The following is a 19,046-nucleotide window of genomic DNA, read 5'->3' on the forward strand; positions in this document are numbered from 1 at the left end:
CATTCAGTGATGGCTATGATCATACCCTTGGTTCCAAGTGAGCAAAGCTCTTATCAGCTGAAGTTGAGTGATTTAAAGTGTGTTCTAACATGCTGAGCTGTGTCAAAGTCCTCCTTGTGCTGCTCTGTAATACAGTTTTATGTTTTTAATATGGCCACTTTATTAAAGCCAAAAATTTAGGTTTTGAAAACTCTTTCAAGAATAAATTATTTTAATTAGACATTCCCTTACAGAGATTGAAGCCTAAACATTCTGACATTGAGCTAATGCAGATGGACCAGAAAGGAAGAGTGCATTAGCTGGTAAAGAATCTCTCTGCTGAATATCCTAAACTCCACACAGTTTTTGATTTATGGTCTATGAAAGACTTGGGAAGTATTAGTAGGAGCACTGTGAAAGGCAGCTAAGAAGTGCAAGTTTATTTATGCTATACAGTTATCTATTTATGTGGAATGTCTTTAACAATCTCCACACTTCCGTGGCGAAAATTAACATCTAGGTGTGCACCAATGTAAAAAGATTAAAGCCCATTAGTATAAAATGGGCAAGAAAGGTTCTAATGTGTAACAAAGTTTCACCTTTGCTGGGAGGTGTTCGGATGTAAAGTGTGGCTAGGCCTCCATCAGCATCCCACTAACAGTTATAATAAAATTTCATTATTAAAACCCTACACTGTTTTAATTAAAAAGTAGCCCCTCATTAAACTTTTTTTTTTTAATATGCTTAGTTACTTACAGTAAGATGACACAATAGAAGAGCTGTACTGACAATTTATTGTCCCAGACACATCTCCTGGCTTGTGTCTTCTCATCTGACCTGACCAGAAACATGCAGACCTATGGTACTGTCCTGCTCTCTAACTAGTGATTGTTTCAGTACCAATTCACACTGCAAGACAAGTCATAAACAATTTCAAAAATGTTTATGCTTCACATCATACCCTCTTTACATATTTGGAAATTTTCCTTCACTTTTTCTGGGGCAAAGTAGTCAAGTGGATTAAAGAAAGTAAAAATATTGAAACCATAGTTGCAAAACAAGAAGTAGATCAAAACTCCCTGGGAAATTATTTAAAAAACCCCAAATCTTATGCATGCCCATGAGCTAGACAAACTCAACTGCTTGAAAAGAATTCCCAAAACTGATCAGGAAGCCTTTGGTTCTCCAGAACTACCAGTGGCCTAGGACAAAGCATCCAGCCATCTAACTCTGAAGTTTTGGGTCTCAACATACTAAATTAGCAGTACTACAGCAAGTTTTGCTTCGTCTTTGTCAACTTGCAGTGGAAGTCTATATGCTGAAGATAAGAATGTGGAAGTCAGCACTCCACAGCATTGTGAATGTTGCTCTAGCCTACATTGTTTTCTGGTGCTCATGAGAAAAAGAGGCTACTTCAGAAAACTGTCCACTGACTGCAGTGTTACTTTGGTCACACAGGCTCAGACTGGGAAACAGGATGATGGAAATCTACTGTGTAACAACACCTATTTCAATGAGTCCTAAAGATAGCAAATCTACCTGGTCTACATCCACCAGCTATACTGAAGCAGCCCTGATAGTCAGGAAATCTTTCCCTCTGGCTGTCTGGGACATGGACAGTATTTTACAAGGGCAGGTGAAGAATGTGCTGAGAGGCAAGTGTAACATAAGGAAAAGAGTCCAAGGAAACACTCCATTGGTTATTTCCCTACCAACAAATGAAAGCAGAAACAAGGCAAAAGCCAGGTTTGCTCTTACTTCCAGCTCCTCTGAAATGGTTTCTATGAATTGGCACTCTTGCTTTTCAGGGCCTAGAACTTCTGTAGAACACAGGCTTTAGGGCCAGTTTTGAGATTAACTTTGAAGCCTGACTGACTGCTGAGACCAGGAGGTTCTACTTATGAAATCAAAATAGGATAAACCAAAAGATTTCATGCACTACAAAGACAGTCATAGCTGGGTTTTCCCACAGACAATATTTTTATGGATCTTGGTCATCACATTCATAATATGTACTGTTCATTTCCATTTGTTGACTAGAAAGCACAGAGCTCTCCTTTGTCTAGTATAAAATAACATGTTAGTAGCTAATTCATCACAGATTCAGTTTTATTCCTGGTAAAGTCAATGGCAAAAGTCCAAGGGATACCAACAGCAGCAGGACTAAAGTCAGCCCTAGAGCAGTATTTTACCACCCCAGTTCCTGAAGGTAGCTCTTCGTGTGTTTAATTGTACACACATGAATATTTAGTCTCACTGACTAATGTAGAACTATTTAACATGCGAAACTTCATTCAGGATCAGGTCCATCATCACATGGACAATTCAATTACTGCATGTATATTTTTTAAATAACTATCAGAATGTCTCACATGCCTGGAGAATAAAGTGGGGCAAAAAGTCTTTTACTATTAATAAAGTCACTTCTCCTTCCCCAAATACTAGTTCTAAAACATATTTACAGCTGTTGACTTTCCCTGCATGTTACTCCTATCATAAAAAATACGTCTTCAAAACATCCTCTTCCTTAATTTTTAATCCTACCAAAGCAAAAATAGATACTTTAATAGAAAAATACAAGATAAAAATATCCTAAAAATAAAATGGTAGCATGGAATGTCATTTTTACACAAAAAAAAAAGATCCCCTTTTGAACTGTGTCAGCTATACAAACACTTTCATATTTACAATTTTGGATGCAGCCCTGTGATCACTGAAGTTAATGGGATTTTTGCCATTGACTTCACTGGGAACAGAAGCAGGCCCTACATGGACTATACTTGTCTATTTAAAAGTCACGGCAGTGGAGAGTAAGAAGCTTGATAAAACACACATAAGACTGAGGAATTAGGCAGTCCTTTCTGGAGGCCTGATTGTCTTCTCTCTCACTATGTCATATCAGTGAAACTTCACATCCTTCACTGGAGTTTTTCCTAACTCCCAGCATCTAAGAGGGAGAATCAGTGCTTTTGATTGTGATACTACACACACAAGGAATTTCTTTGTGTGTGTTTCCACCTCCCTGACTTTCTTAGTGAAGTTAATTATGCCCCAATGGAATTAATTACACCCAAGTGCCAGTTCGCTGCCAGAACTAAACTCCATTTGCCCAGTCGTGTATCCCCTATATAATCAATGGCAATGATTCAGTGATGCACGATCATCCCCAAATGAATCCCTTTCTTCCTTTTGACAACAACCAACACCTCCACCTGTGAAACCATATTTGGTATCTATGAGTGAGATACAATTAAGGAAGGAGGTGGTAGGAGCTAAGGAAGGAAAAAATAGGGAACAGAATGAGGCATTCCCCATCAACTAAATCCAGATCCGCTCCCCTTTATATATGCTTTAAGAAATATCATCTTTACATACTAGGTACGTCCTGTAACATCAAACTGCATCATTTTCTTTTATCATGAGATGAAAGGCCGTGTGGCACAATGTAACTAGTAAATCATTCCTGAGCTTCTGAAAGAAATTAAGACAAAATTACTGCTTAAAAGAGTGAGTTCAAGAGCCTCTTCTTTTTATACTCATGTCTTTGGTTGTGTCTTTTTCTCTAATTCTTTTTTTCCCTAGGAAGAACTGGATTCTTTTTCTTCTTCTTTATGCGGCAGAAAAATGAGATCTAATGGAGTCTTCACGTAACTGCCGATGTTTCCCCATGTTACAGTCCTCCTGTCGAGTTCGTCTCTCAATAGTTATTCTGTATTTCTTTCTGCATGAAAGGAAAGGAACAAGAGTGAGAAATCCTTCTCCAGCTATAGGGTAACAGGACTTCCCTCATAAAGAATGCCTGTAGGGGACAGCTGGGTGCCAGTTGAAAAATGAAATATGGCAGAATGTGAAACCCTGGTCAAAGATTAAAGTAGCTTGCCTTGAAACATTTTACCCAGGCTCAAGAATGCCTGTTAATTTCTACACAGTAGTCTCAAAGCACCAAGACACAGACATTTTCTTCTTTGAACATTTCTGATCTAGTGTCATGTGAACTGTGTCACATCACTGCTTTGTATTGATCAAAGCCAAATTTCTTTCCAGTACCAGGGGTGGGGGAGCACTTTATGCAGAGTTCAAACAAGAGATCTGACTATTCAGTTGCATTTCTCACTGAAACTGTATATTAACTAACTAATCCTCCCTTCTTCCTCTGAGAAAGCTACTATGTTTGTAATGTCAGAGGAGGAGGTAGTATGATGAATTAAGAAAAGGGACGTAGAGGGTAGACAAGAAATAAATACAATTGCTCATGCATCAGAAACAGTTTTTCCTGTGTGTCTTCCTCTAAGGTCTTTTGAAGAATTCTGTTATGTTACTTTATACATCAAACAAGTCCTCTGACTGCCTTTCAGTTTCCCCCTTAGTATCCACAAAATCATTAAGAAGATTCCTATCTATATTTCATGCATTTATGCTTCTCCTCATTTTCAGGACCAATTTTTCTAAAAGGCATTAGTACAGCCCCAAATGCATATAGCTCTGCTTGTGAAGATGCGTGACAGAAAGCTTGTAAGCCAAGTTTGCATTCTTGGTTGTGGTAATTACAGATCCAAATGAGATGTAATCAGAAGTTATATACGGTTTGAAAGGTACCAAAGCCGCAGGTACAAGTTACTGCCAGGCACACAATTGCTAGACCTACATTTTATGAAAATCTGACCTATACAACTTCATATGGTATATTTCTTATGTTTACTCGAGTGATGGAATTAGAGGGTTGTCCCTATACTTGCTTTGAGTAACTGCAATCAGATGTCCAGGGTGAAATTCTCCCATGTGTCTTTAGGTGTCTCATACATGAAGACGTATCTGACAGAGTACCCAAGGCTTCCTTCAGCCCAGGATATATCTTTAGCGTCATTTCATGTCCTCACATAGCAATTCCATCCTCAACATCAGCAATGATAAAAAACACAGCTCAAATTTTTTATCTCAGATTAAGAATTTATAAAAGATGCAAGTACCTCTGATGACATAAAATATAAAGACAGACTTGTATTTTCTTTTAAAGAGAGTCTTTAATCAGTCCTGGCTAACTTATCTTCTTTCAAACAACATATTATATAAGCACCAAACACATGTAAGAATAATATCATACTGCAGAATTTTAGCTGTAAGCATCTGATGAGTAATCATGGTTCTGGGAGCTCTGAAACTCTGGAAATGTGCTGGTGAATTGAAGCATTTTTTGCTTTTTCATTTTGTTAACATTCTTTTATAAACAAATACTTTTACTGGATTGAAATGGTTAATTCTTATATGCAGAGGTTAATTTTATTCTCCTTTTCTTTTCCATAGTATAAAAGGATAAATTATAGTATAGATAGTATACTGAACATGTATAACTAATTTATTCTGTTAGTGTAGGATCAGCTCTTAAGACTTGAGATTTGTTGAAGAGCTGTGAAAGAATTCTTTTACTTAACCAGAAATAAACCACTGATCACCCTGCACTGACCTCAGCTTATTAAATTAAATGCACAGCTTTGAAATCCAAATTCTCTGTTATAGCAAAACAGAAATCTCTTTCCAGCTTCCAGTACAATTCTGCTCAATACTGAAAAACTAAGCATGGTACCAGGCAAGTGATATAAATCTCTTGCACAACCACAGCCTGCACAATTGTGCTGGCAAGAAGTACCAAAGGCAGCTTTTGAGGTCAGGGTACTTTACTGAAGCAACTGTGAATGACTAGAACTCATTGGAATTACTTCCACAAGCAAAGTTACTCAGAGATGTAAGTAGTTATGGGATGAGCCTTCAGTTAAAAAAATGATCTGGATATACACAAAAGGACAATCCAAGTGTGCTGTTTTGGTGGGAATTTTACCACAGATTATTATGGTGCCTCCCTGTCTCACATCAGGGATGTGCTGCCAGGAGGTAAAAGGCTTTGAAGTAAAGAATTCACAGAACTTTCAAAGAATTGGACTAACCTGAAAAAGTAAAAAGCCATTAGCAATCCTGCTCCGAGCAAGGCACCCACAACTATTCCTGTAACTGCTGATTCTCCTAGACCACCTGCTTGAAAAAGGAAAAAATAAACAATGAGAGTTCATATTGAGAACTATCTGCATTCACATGTTGGAAAATACACACAACTAGGAAATGAGTGACCAACATCAGAAAATACAAAAGCCTTTCAGAGCTCAGGACTCCATGGGAACTTCTTTCTTAGTTTCAGTTTCTGCATGTTTATTTTTTGTCCTTGCTTTTCTGGGATTAAGTCCTGAAGATCAATGTCAGACAAAGACACAGTTCTAGAGACGTGATGCACAGGAATGCTGTTAGCAAACCGGTCTGGACAACTTGGTCTGAATCATAACACAGACTGGGATTACAGTGACGCACATAATAGGAATCAGCAGTTAATATACCCTGAGTGATTATAACAGAAACAAACTCATTTCGCTTAGCATCATAACTCTCTATCACCCAGATTTATTAAAATAAATGTATGATTATCCAATAGTTCCCCAATTTATTTATTTCCTCTGAGCCCCTGTTGTTTCAAGTTAAACCTGTATGAGCTTTGCCTTGCTTCAAATCTCAGCAGATGCAGAGCAAGAAGCACACTGGCTGATGGGGAGTCCAAGTAGGGACTGTTACTGTGTAAAGTGCAAGGCAATTTTGTCTGTACATTAGGATGTGTGGAAAAGGGTGCAGAGCTACACCATGCTAAGCATAAAGGATGTGGGCTGGAAATAACCTCTACAGTATGTATATACACACAGGTTTTTCAGGAACTGAAGAACTGTCAGGCTGCAGATACCTTGTCACTGCAGCACTAGCAATTTGTTCCCTGTGGATAGGTGAGACCACTCTTTGCAACTGAGGCACCAGTATCTTCCTACCCTTATCTCCCTGCAACATCCTGCTCACTAAAATATGATCTGCAAGGTCAGTACGCTGCAAAACAAGGGCACCTTCTCTGTGGACAGTAGTCACAGCCTTCTGGATTCACAGACTTCACTTATTCTCAGTCTACTGGCTCCTCACAGTGCCATCTCAATAGCACTGAAAATCATTCTGCACTGGAAGAACACTACTCCCATCAATACTGCCCTCCCAGCCGCTAATTATCAATATGGTTATTCTTTATTTGAGGTTTCAGTTATGTCCTTCCCTTCTGGCTAAAACAGATTTTAGATTTCTCACTAAAAGAGATTTTAGTCCCTGGAAAGTCCTAAAGTCTCCAGGGCCCTGGACTGTGCATCATGATTACTGTCACGTTTAAATTCAAGGAAATAATTCAGACCACATATTACCCACAGCTGCCAGACCTTAACTTCCCAACATAACTTCCCCAACAGTCAGCAGAGACTTAGTCATGATGTCTCAATAGGACAACTGTGCTAACGAATTAGTATGTCCCACTATGTTGCATCACCACATGGATTTCTCTCTCTGACAGGCTGGGCAGAAGCATTAAGTCACAAAACTTACATGATTTACATGGTGTGTTGTTTGTGTGCTCTGAAACCCGGCTTTCATCTAGTCGCAGCCTGCCATGATTCCAAGGATATTTCACATTTGGCCGAATTTCAAAACGCCCCTGCTTTCCGTAGTAGTCCCCAATCACCTATGCAAAAAAAAAAAAAAAAAGGAATGAAAAGGTTTTCCAATCAATTTAGGGAGATAAAACTAAACAGGAGAGCAGCATCACTCACTTGGATGGCTGTGCAGGATGTTGAATCACAAAGAATCAGGCTGAAGGGGTCTGTAGGAGGTTATGCAGTGCATGCCCTGCCCCAGGGCAGGATCAGTTGAACAAAATCATTCCTGACAGACGTTTATCTAACCTGTTCTTAACAGCATTCAGAGACGGAGACTTGACAATTCCTGTAGGCAATTATTTTGGAATATAGCTATGCTTATTGTCAGTGTTTTTTCCTAAGGTAACCTAAATCACCCCTGTTGCAATTATCTGTCACTACTTACTGAACTGCCAATGGACAGATACTTGCTTTCTGAAACACTGCTTTACATATGCACAGTATCCTGTCTGGTGTGCCCTCAGGCTTTTCTTCTACATAAACCCAGTTCACATAGCACTTTTTAACCCTCTGAATACTCTTCCTGCTCTCCCTGGGCTTTCTTCAATTGCTCCATAGTGGGTTGAGTGATCAGGACTGTCACCCAGCTAAGTGAAAATATCATTTCAGATGTGGGGAGGCTCCTGAATAGACACACTCCAGCCTGAACTTATCTGTTTTGCAAGGATCTGCAGGTACTTGATCATGTTCAGCTAAAATCTTTGAATCTTCTGAAGAACTAAGATGGAGCTTGTCATTCTTCATTTTCCACCTTTTATTTATGCAGTTGTTGACATATACAGAGACTTTCATGCTTATTATTCTGGTAGAATAGACTATTATTTCAGACCAATTCATCAAGATACTTTAGAATTTCAGTCCTGTCCTCAACAGCAAATCCAGGCTTTATTCAAAATAATGTATGTTGGGTCTACTGAAAAGCTGCAGGACTGAATTGTGCTAGGTCAGTCACTGGAAAATAGTTCAAAACCCACCTAGGTACAGTAGTAAGTCAATTATTATGACACTGAAGTAGTCAGAAACAATGGTAGAAGCATGTATTTCTATTTGTAGTGTTTCTACCATGGATAAAAAAAAATCTATTAATACACTAGGTTTATAATTTGAGCTACTGATAGCATGTTCAAATCTTTCACTTCAACTTGATTTTGAAAGGAGTTCTGAGATAACGTTTGTCTGGCTTATGTACAGAAAGGCAGATTTCACACTAAATAAAGAAATTACTTAGTTTTGCTATGGAAGATAAATCCTTAGAAGACCTTTTTTAAACATTTGCTCAAAAATAAAGGCAAATTCAATGAACTGGAAAAAGTAAAGGGAAGAAACCTCTGAGACCATTTGCAGGCAGCAGACTGTTCCTTAAGAGACTGTTTAATTTATCAAACAGGAGTGGAAGAGTTCTCTACCAGCATGGCTTACTAAATACAAAAGCATGCAGAAAGGCTTAATAAGACCAAATAGTTATAAGCAGCCACCAAACAGATTCAGATCAGAAGTAGGATATATATCTTTAAAGAGCAAGTGTAGTTAAACAGGGGAACAAACATCGAGGGAGCAAGTGAGGCAGCCCCCGTTCTTTCAGTGCCTCCAAAAGAAAAACAATGCCTGTTACAGTGTGAGCTTTCATCACATGTAAATTACAGAGCTTTATACAACAGCAAGAAACCTGCCTGCAGAAGTCAAACTATGTCATCTAGTGTTTTCTTCTAGCTTTAAACTCTGTGAATGAACTTGGAAAATCAGATCTGCCCAAACACCCATTCATCTGGGTCAGTTCAGCTAAGAAACATCTCATACAAACACAAAAAATTGGCAAAATTAATAAAACAAGACATGGAAGAAACAATGTTTTTAGTGTGAAGCATAAGGGTAGAAATGAATGTAGCAGACACAAGTAGTAAGTAACCACATGAAAAATATATTAATTTATATTATTGTATATTATAGATCTATATACATTACATACAAAACAGAGAAATTAAAATGAGCAATATGGTAAAAGAAGAAATGTAACATCAAGAAATAAAAGATAGCTTAAATTGTGAGTGAAAGAGTAATGGAAGGAAGGGTAGGGGAGTGGGATTACATTGACAAATGAAAGAAAGAGCTAATGGGGTGAACAAACAGAGGAGATACAAGTAGCTCAAACCAAAGTTATCCTAATCAAACTGTACTCCTAGCTTCAGTTAATGATGACAACTCCTATCCTCTGGAGTGTCTGCAGTTTGCTGCTGTAGTTTTTCAGTTACTTTTAAACACTAAAATACATAAAACCACACCAGACATCCTGATGCTTTTAAAAAGGCTTCTTGAGTTTTTTCTCTGCTGCAGCAGAGACAGGAACATTATAACTTCACTGGATTCCACATATAGAAATGTCCAGCTCATACTTGCTGCTGCTGTATGGTTGAGACTGATGAAACAGGGGAGGCCAGCAAAGCTTAGGTAGATGCTGACACTGCAACTAACAGAAGTTTTACGCTGCAGCTGGAGTTAGAGCAATGCATGTATTAATAAACTCAAGCCAGTTGTGCTATTGTCTATGTGCAGCTGGTGCTGTTTCTCATAGACTGCTTTTTACTCTGACTGCTTCCACTCCTGCTGCATCCAGTGGAATAATCCATGTGGTGTAAGTGGAGCTGTCTGATTAAAATCATAGAATCATAGAATAGTTAGGGTTGGAAAGGACCTTAAGATCATCTAGTTCCAACCCCCCTGCCATGGGCAGGGTCACCTCACACTAAACCATATCACCCAAGGCTTCATCCAACCTGTTGTCAAAAACAAGACACTCAGATGTTGCTGCCTGATGGACAAGGTGAGGCAAGGTCTGCACTCCTGCCTATAGTTGACCACAGGGTAAGATTAAAATACCTGTAACTCACTGTGCTCATAAATCAGGGTGATTGGTGCAGCCCTATTGCTATAAGGTTAACCTCTCTTCTTACCAGTGAACAAAAAGTCCTGCTCATTTTAAGCAGCAATTTCCCATATTCAGAATTTACCAGCGCTTAGCTAGCTTCTAGGATTTCACCTTTTAAATTTTAAAGACTCTAGCATCATGTGAAGAAAGATGTCTTGTTGAAGAAAGGAAGATAAGAAAATTTTAAAAACCTTAGGATAACTTATTCAAGACAGTTATTTTACAGAAAGGATTTGGTCTTCTGGTTGATAAAATTAAGCAATACCATTTTAAATTGCATATTAAATAAGCAAATGTTCACCAAGTAAACAGATGATATCGTGTGGTATTGCATTGGCTAATTCATCAGTGGCCAACTGTGACGGTGTTTGTTTCCTTACCTCCTGTGTGCCTGCCTCTGGGTCCGTCATTCCAATCACAGAGAAATCCCCGTATCTGTCTCCATTGGCATCGATGGACACCTGCCCTGCAATGCCTACAGAATGGCATGTGAGAATTTAGAAAATTAATTAAAACACTGAGTCTTTCCAAGGAAAACAAGAAAACAAGTGGACAGGTTTTTACAGACCAATATGACAGGAAATCTCATCAGTCTCCCAGCATTTTAGCTGGCATTCCAAAAGAAATTGTAATTTCATCCCAATGTCTGCATTCCTGAATTCTTAACATTTCTCCTTTTTAAATATCAAATGTGTGAGGCTGTTTAGGGAACACGTGAGAAAAATCTCATCCAAAAGCCAGCATGCAAGAATAAAAAACAAATAGATTTAATGCGAATTACTTTACAGAAAGACTAACTCTGAAATACTTAATGATGCCTCAGTAAGGAAAGTCCCACTCATGTGCTGCAGAGAACACAGGGGCACAGCCCTACCTCCCCCAGACTAAAGGGGTTGGTGCACCCATAAAGGCAATCCAGTGTTGTTTCCACCTGATGTGGTACTGGAAGCGCCATGAAGAAGAAGCACCATGTGCACTATGCTTAAGTCCTGTATTCAGTTACATAGGATTAATTTCATAATATGGTGATTTTATTTTATATTTTTAGACACCCTCCCCCAGTTAACTTTCTTCCTTTACAAGTTCTAGGAAACTTAATGGAAACTGGGAATTGTAGAGATAGGGTAACTCAAGTTTGAAAGGACTTAATGCGGTCTGGAGTCCAACCTCCCACTAAGAGCAAGGTCAGCCAGAAGGTTAGAATAGGAGGATGTTCAGGGTTTTATCTAGTCTTCAAAACACCCAAGGATGGCAACTGCACAGCCTCACTAGAGCAACTTGTTCCAATGGGCATGGTGAATAAATACTTCCTTGTATTCAGTCTGAACCTCTTCTTTCAATGTAGGCCCTTGTGTATAAAGAGCATGGCTCCAGTCTCTTATGCTGCAAGTCAAACAGGTTCTTAAAATACATTACACACTAGCAATTAACAATGATGAAGAGACTGTAAGTCTTTGCTGATACGCTTTATCTCCTTAGATATTCCAAAATGCAATCCTCCACTGCCTGGCACCAGATGTACACATTTACACCAGTGCAAATCAAACACACATCATTATACATCCACATGACACCAACTTCATGACCAGACCAGGCACAAAGCAGTAGAGAATCAAATTCTCAGTGACTTTACATTAGAAGAGAGAGTGGTCAAAAATGCAGTCAGATTATAAATTCCCCTCAACATACCTGATGATAGTAAACATGGAACAGATTAACACACCTCTATTTATCTCTGTTCCCATTTAGTGATATTAGGAATGTTTAAACTTAAATGTGATCTTCAAAACACACAACGGTCACTGAAAGATTATTGTTGAGCATCTGTTTCATTACAATACAGTTACCAAACAATTCCTGATTTGATTACTGCAGAAAAACAGAATGGATATAAAAATCACTTGGCTGTGAAAGCACTGGAAGAGGCCACTATGACAAGCTGCAACATCCTTGAAATTTGTATTCTGGATCCTTCCTGGCTTAGAAAGCTAAAGCTCAGTTTTTGGAAGTAGGTATTAAATTGGCTGCAACTTAGAATTCCTATGCAATTTTTTAATGGGGTAGACTAATCTTTAACTTTTCCATCTGAAACAAACCAAAGAGTTTGAAATGTCAACATTTCCTGCAATATTCTTTCATGAGAAACATACTTAAGAAATTTTGAAACAACCTGAATGAAGAACTATGTTTGGATGAAGGTGACCAGCTGGTCGAAGGAGGTGATCTTGCCTCTCTGCTCTCGTGAGAACTCACTTGGAGTACTGTACTGTGTGCAGTTCTGGTGTCCTCAACATAAAAAGAACATGGAACTGTTGGAACAAGTCCAGAGGAGGGCCACGAGGATGATCAGGGGACTGGAGCACCTCCCGGATGAAGACAGGCTGAGAAAGTTGGGGCTGTTCAGCCTGGAGAAAAGAAGGCTGCGTGGAGACCTCATAGCAGCCTTCCAGTATCTGAAGGGGGGCTACAAGGATGCTGAGGGACTCTTCATTAGGGACTGTAGTGACAGGACAAGGGGTAACGGGTTGAAACTTAAGCAGCAGAGGTTTAGACTGGATATAAGGAAGAAACTCTTAACTGTAAGGATGGTGAGGCACTGGAATGGATTGCCCAGGGAGGATGTGAATGTTCCATCCCTGGCAGCGTTCAAGGGGAGGTTGGACGAAGCCTTGGGTGATATGGTTTGGTCTGAGGTGTACCTGCTCATGGCAGTGGGTTTGGAGCTAGACGATATTAAGGTCCTTTTCAATCCTAACTATTCTATGATTTTATGAAAGTATTTCATCTGGACTCATTTTTTGTTCTGCTAGGTACATACAGAAAATTTTGCTACTTTTTCAGAGGAAATGCCAATAAATAGAAAATATTCTCCACAAAACTTGCCCTGGAATCATACCAGGGTGTCCCTAGCAGCCCTAACAGTAAGAAATCCTTTGGTCACCTCAGTCTTATCCTTTCCTAAGCACATGATGTTGTCCATGCAGTTGCGGCTGGCAGACTGCAAACACTGCAGAAAACAGAATCCACATTCTATTAGAGTTGTGATGGGTGAGCTATTCAGAGCTGGCTGCACAATGAGGTGCCCTCGCAACCAAATGTCTTATTATTACCAGTTAAATTAATGTAATTAATGAAACTGGAATTCTTATCATCAAGGCCTGCAAAAGTTTAAGTGAATTAAAGTGAATAAAGCTTCATTCCTGCAGAACCTGGTGGATGTATGCATGGACCATACTCCAAGATGCTGCATCAACTTCAGAGAGAGGCTTCCAGGCAGAATAAAGGGACAATGTTTTCCTAAAAGGAAATCATGTCCAACAAAGTACTGCCACAGAGAAGAGATGGCATGTGACTTACTTGGCATTTTGACCTTTTAAACTGCACCCTCAAGGCTCAACATGACAGTTACATTTTCAGAGTAGGTGTGACAGGTCAGCCAGCATCGACAAACTGGTTTTCACAAGTGGGGAAAGAGAACATTTCTTCTTCCCTGGTTGGATTTACAAGGTGTGGGAATCAACCATGTAGCCTGCATGGAGCTCATGGTACTGTAAAAGTCTTGCATGGACACACCTGCTGGTGGCTTCCTAGGGAACAGAAAGCACAGAGAGGCTGTGCTGGGGCATCTGTCCATACACAAGATAAGCAAACAGTAAGGCAAATCCTTAGACACCAGATTCCCTCTGTTAAAACAGTGTGTTTTGGGAAACCATGTATGCAAAGGGAGGTACTAGGACATCAAGCACAGTCTGCATCTGATGCAGGGCTCCTTATGGGATGACTACAACAAGAACAATTTAAAGCAATCCCTTGTGTTGCCTTAAGCTGCCTTGGGAACCCTTCTGCCTTGTGTTCAGGACAAAAATTGAGAACAGAAGAGAGAAGCTGCTATACGTCATGCCTTCCTCCACTAGGTCCAGTGTGTCCTTAGAGCAGAGAACCTAACCCCTGAGGTTTTTCTTGCACATTCAAATATATTATTCATTCTTTATCTAGGGGAAATGTCTCCTTCTCTTAGGCATTTTCATAGGAAATCTTGCCAATCCTACACCAGAACATTGGAGTATTCTAAGAGATAAAGAGCAATATTCTAAGATATGACTGATTAATCCAGTAATACTCAAGTTTCTTTATGATGATCCCTACCTGGCAAAAGCACTTCCATCACCTTGCACCAGCAGGGTGACATGCAAGTGCCAGTTGCACTGTGGAACCACAACCTACAGGATTAGGTACAGAAAAGCAGAGTGCTGTTCAGCTGCTGCCTCTGAGATAATAGGCTCAGCTCCTGAAAGAAGGCTGGGGGACATCCTTCAGGGGCCCAAAGGAGTCCTGTCAGGAAACAAAAAAACCTGGCACCTGATTCCTTTTATCTATTCCCAGGCTTTTAAGATAAAAAAAGTCAAATGGAAAAAATGAGGCAATCTCAGAGCTAATAGATGCATATGAGTAAAATGAGCAGCTGTAATCTTTTCGAAAACAAAGAAAGAGCCTGAGAAAATTACTGGTATTTCTTTACAACATCAGTGAGGGTCATGAAATTGTTAGGAGTTTTTTGAAGTGAGTAAGACCTGAAGGGGTGGTGCAGAAGAAAGTCAAATGGGGGAGGTATGTGAGCCAGCCTTGAAGATGTATGTGGTTTCATATGGTTATTCCCCTCTCATTTGAGAATGGAGTAGGCATGGGTATTTACTCTGCACACAATAAATACCTGATTTTTTTTTACTCTGAAAGCTGGAATTCTATATTAACTCTTACCTTCATATGTTCTGTTTCGTGTTTGCTGAACAATTTTTTCACCATCTTTCTTACTGAAACCAAACTTCAGGACTTCCTGTAAAGCTAGAGCATAAAGAAGAATAGCATCATGGAATCCTTCCACAAACATGTTCACCTAAAAAAAAAAAAAAGCAATGGCAATTGACACACAAAAAACTTTTCTTCCCTATGGAATTAAATAACTACAGGGAATATTTAAATTAACCATTATGACTGATTCAGAAGGCTATTTTCTCAACTGCTAGAACACAAAGGAATGTGTCTCAAGAAAAAAAACAAAACACCAAAACCCCCCAAGCCCCCAAAATCCAGGAGGAAAATGGCAAGTTTTGACCCATTTTTAAAAACAGTTAACCACTATCTGTTATTCTGAACATTCACATCACATTTTAATGTTGTGTCTGAATAGCTCTGCAGGTAGGGGAGAAATCTGCAGATCAGAGTTCCCAAGGCCAGACACACAAATTCTGCAGCTGACCATGTAAGATTCTGTAAGGTGCTGAGCATTCTCACCCCACAGCACCAAGCATATCTTCTTCCCACTGCACAGAAGACTTAGCACTTCTCAGGATTGGGAAGTATGTTGTGCCATGATTTTTTTTGGAGAGCGCAACTAGTGGATTTGCTTGTTTAATGATTACCACTTCCATGTCTGGCCATTATTCAGCTGAACATCTCTCCACTAGCAAATGAGCAATGGAGGAAACTACTTACCCTCTACAGTAATGTGTTCTCTGGAATTGCCAGGGGAACAGTTTCCTGTCTTTCAGTTTTTTCAGTAAGTGACAAGAAATGATTGAGATGTTGCTTTATAACCCCAATGTAAAAGAAGACTGCTGCCTATTAGGTCTGCTTCCCATGAGTCTGTGCAGGCAACCTACAGTTTTTGGTCTACACCACTGTGAGTAACATCAACACTTAAAAGCAGAGTGCTGCAGAAACACTTTGGGTTTGTTCACAGAAGCCTGGTGTGCTTCAGTGATGAAGCAAGATTTATTTTAGGAGCTCAGTTCAAATGGAGACCCATCAGCACGAGCAGACACAGATGGCTTGAGTAGCACAGCTACTCCTCTTCTGTAAGTAGCAACTCACACCTCAGTAGTGCAATGCACCCTGGCTTGATGCACAGTAATTTAGAATGAATTCTTTTCAGCTGAAAGAAAGGTGTTTCCATTCACTTAGAGTTGCATAACAATGAAAAAGCTCCTGACATCCTAGCAAAGACATAACCAACAATTGTACATTACCGGGTCTCTTACTGCTGTTTCCAGTGAACAACCCACTTCCACAAATCTGCATAGCAGAAAAATTGACCTTATCTTCCACCTCTATGTTTTTAAACAATTTAAAATGTTGGTAAATAAAGTGATATCCTGACAGTCTTAGTTGGACATTAACAATGTTAAAAGATAAAAACATGCAGCCAGTTAAGTAAATAATTGCTCCATAGATAAAAAGTATTACATAGTTGATTGGCTAAGCTGAACTAACCAAGCCCCTGGTAATGTAATTACACACAAGATATTCCTTCACTGTTAAACCAGCTGCCAACGCTTAGAATTTCAGAATTATTCACTGATAATACAAAAGTTTACATTGCTCTGATATTTAAAATTTGACTCTTAGATAACTCCAACCTTTGTTTTATTGAGAAAATGCACTACCAGTTTAGGGGAAGAGCCCACAGTGCTATAGGAAACACAGAACAGCTCAGCTCAGCCTGACAGCCAAAAACTAAGAGGCAGCTGCAGTTGTTTTAACCTAAGGAGAACGCATGAAAGAGGAGGTGAAAATCAGGCTTTCAGTGGAATAACAAGAGCTGATGGACAAAGTGCACACTGGGGCAGGCTTTGCCAGTGGGGGGTTTAACTTTTCAGAACTGAAAAAAAAACCAAACCAAGAAACCACGAAGCTTGACAAATGCTTTATGTGCCAGCACTTGAGTCCAAGTGGCATGTGGATGATCAAACATGTGCTTTCTTCATGTGACACTCATTCTCCCGGGAGTGAAACTAGTCTCTAGCTGTTCTACCTCCCTGCTGGCTGATTTACAGCTTGTGCCTGGCATCTATTGCAAGGAAAGCTATTTGTCACTTCCTTTGTCCGTGGCAAAGACCTCTCAGTGTAACACAGCAGCCTTCAAAACCTGTTTTGTCAGCTAATTTGCTCCATCTGAAATCTACAGGTGCCACCAGTCTGAAAAAACTCCTGTAGACACTGCAGACTTCCCAGATAAGTCCCGTCAAAACTCACTTGGCAGTGTAGGAGGTTATAGCCAGAGCCCCTTGCCTTGACTCCTGGCCAAAAGCCCTAAGGTTACATATGAAAAATCACATTAGAAAATCATCAGATCACCTGTGCCACTTCCCAGTTCCAGCACTTTATCTTACATTGTCAAGGAAGGTGAAACTTATGGCCTTTTGTGCCATTTCAAATCTCCTAAAGGAGTAACATTCACTGTTTGCATGTGAGACTGCACCTACACTCTCCAGCCAAACTGGCTGCTTTTAACATTATTCCAGGAACATACTCAAGCACCAGTTGAAACAGGACACAGGATGCCATGAAGGGCATAACGTTTTCCTGCATCTCACCTAGCCTGATCTTTAAGAAGTTGCCACGATACTACACAGAGAATGGGTTGCATGCTGTGTAGGACTGCTCTAACCTATAAAAGGAGAAAACATTGAAGATGGAAGGAATATTACAGTGCAAAGTAACAGCTGCAGATAATTCTGAAGGGATTGCTCTGTCTTTGTTCCATTTTCCACCTGTCCAGAGCTTGCTTACATTAACTCTGCAGCCTGTGACTGTCTACAACAGATCCTCTGGGTAAAAAGAGTGCAAAATTTGCTCCAACTGATACTGCTCCTGATTTAGTAGAGGTTTCCCAAAACCATACAATCACAGGACTTCCTTTCTCGAGAACATTAGCTCTGTTAATGATACCTCATATACCTCATTGATATGAAGGATTTCCTTTCTTTTCTTAAGACCCAAACCCAACAATTTTCACACTTGCTGCCTTGGGTATCTTTGAATTTTAGAGTATCTCATGGTGAGAATAAATAATACTTACAAAAAAAACCCATCCTTCCTTTGCTGCAAGAAAAGGGTTAAAAGGGGCTAGAAGAGGTAAAATATTCCACGAATGCTTCAAACAGGGATGAGAGTAAATGTGAAGATGTCTTCATAGTTTGCTTGAAGGTCTCCATAGTAATTAATAATGTGTGATTCAACATCAGAGAGCCCTCAGGACAAAACTAAACAGATTATAAAAGCTATTAAAGATCTACTAATCTTGTACATAATTAACAGCTCTTTCAGTTAAGATCTAATAAAAAGCAGAATTTTTATTATAGTAGTTTCCATTTTTATTTATGCTTTTTTTTAATTACTAGTGTGAGCTTAGCTCCAAATGGTGTGATCGCAATTTATATGTCAGTTCTACTAAGACGTTTCTGTCCCTGACCTTAGCTGCACAGCAGAGCCACCCCTCATCATCAGCAATACAAGTAGAGCTGCCAGGTTTGCTGAACATCCTTGGAGACTGCAAATACGAGTATGTGGAAACCCTTCCTGCTGAGGTATCTTCCATATTACTTTCACATCCGATTCAAGATACAATATAACTAAAAAGCGGGTAAGCTAATTGCATAGTAGGAAGAGATAAGTACATATTTGTGCCTTTTATTTTCCTACTTTTCTACTCTAATTAGCCGTTTTCCGTCAGAAAAAAAAAAAAAACCTCTCCATGGAAATCACATGAACAAACTTTACACAGTTCAAAGTTATAGTTCCCCAAG

At 39.5% G+C, this 19,046-nt stretch overlaps 1 protein-coding gene across 2 annotated transcripts in view; it reads right to left on the reverse strand.

Annotated features, from left to right (window-relative positions):
- Nucleotides 1–3,584: 3,584 nt before the first annotated feature.
- Nucleotides 3,585–19,046, reverse strand: part of NPR3 (natriuretic peptide receptor 3) — a 40,016-nt gene continuing 24,554 nt past the window's right edge. Inside the window, exons 4-8 of one of the 2 annotated variants that reach the window (XM_034073012.1) lie at nt 15,220–15,355; nt 10,842–10,936; nt 7,429–7,564; nt 5,919–6,003; nt 3,585–3,700 (exon numbers count right to left, since the gene is read on the reverse strand). In XM_034073012.1, the coding sequence (XP_033928903.1) occupies nt 3,589–3,700; nt 5,919–6,003; nt 7,429–7,564; nt 10,842–10,936; nt 15,220–15,355 (564 nt within the window). In that variant the 3' untranslated portion in view covers nt 3,585–3,588. Of the gene's footprint in view, nt 3,701–5,918; nt 6,007–7,428; nt 7,565–10,841; nt 10,937–15,219; nt 15,356–19,046 lie in introns of both variants that reach the window. The other variant, XM_034073013.1, reaches the window with a different exon arrangement.

The sequence above is a fragment of the Melopsittacus undulatus genome, chromosome Z (genome assembly GCF_012275295.1).
Source record: "Melopsittacus undulatus isolate bMelUnd1 chromosome Z, bMelUnd1.mat.Z, whole genome shotgun sequence".
In the NCBI taxonomy this organism is placed as follows: Eukaryota; Metazoa; Chordata; class Aves; order Psittaciformes; family Psittaculidae; genus Melopsittacus; species Melopsittacus undulatus.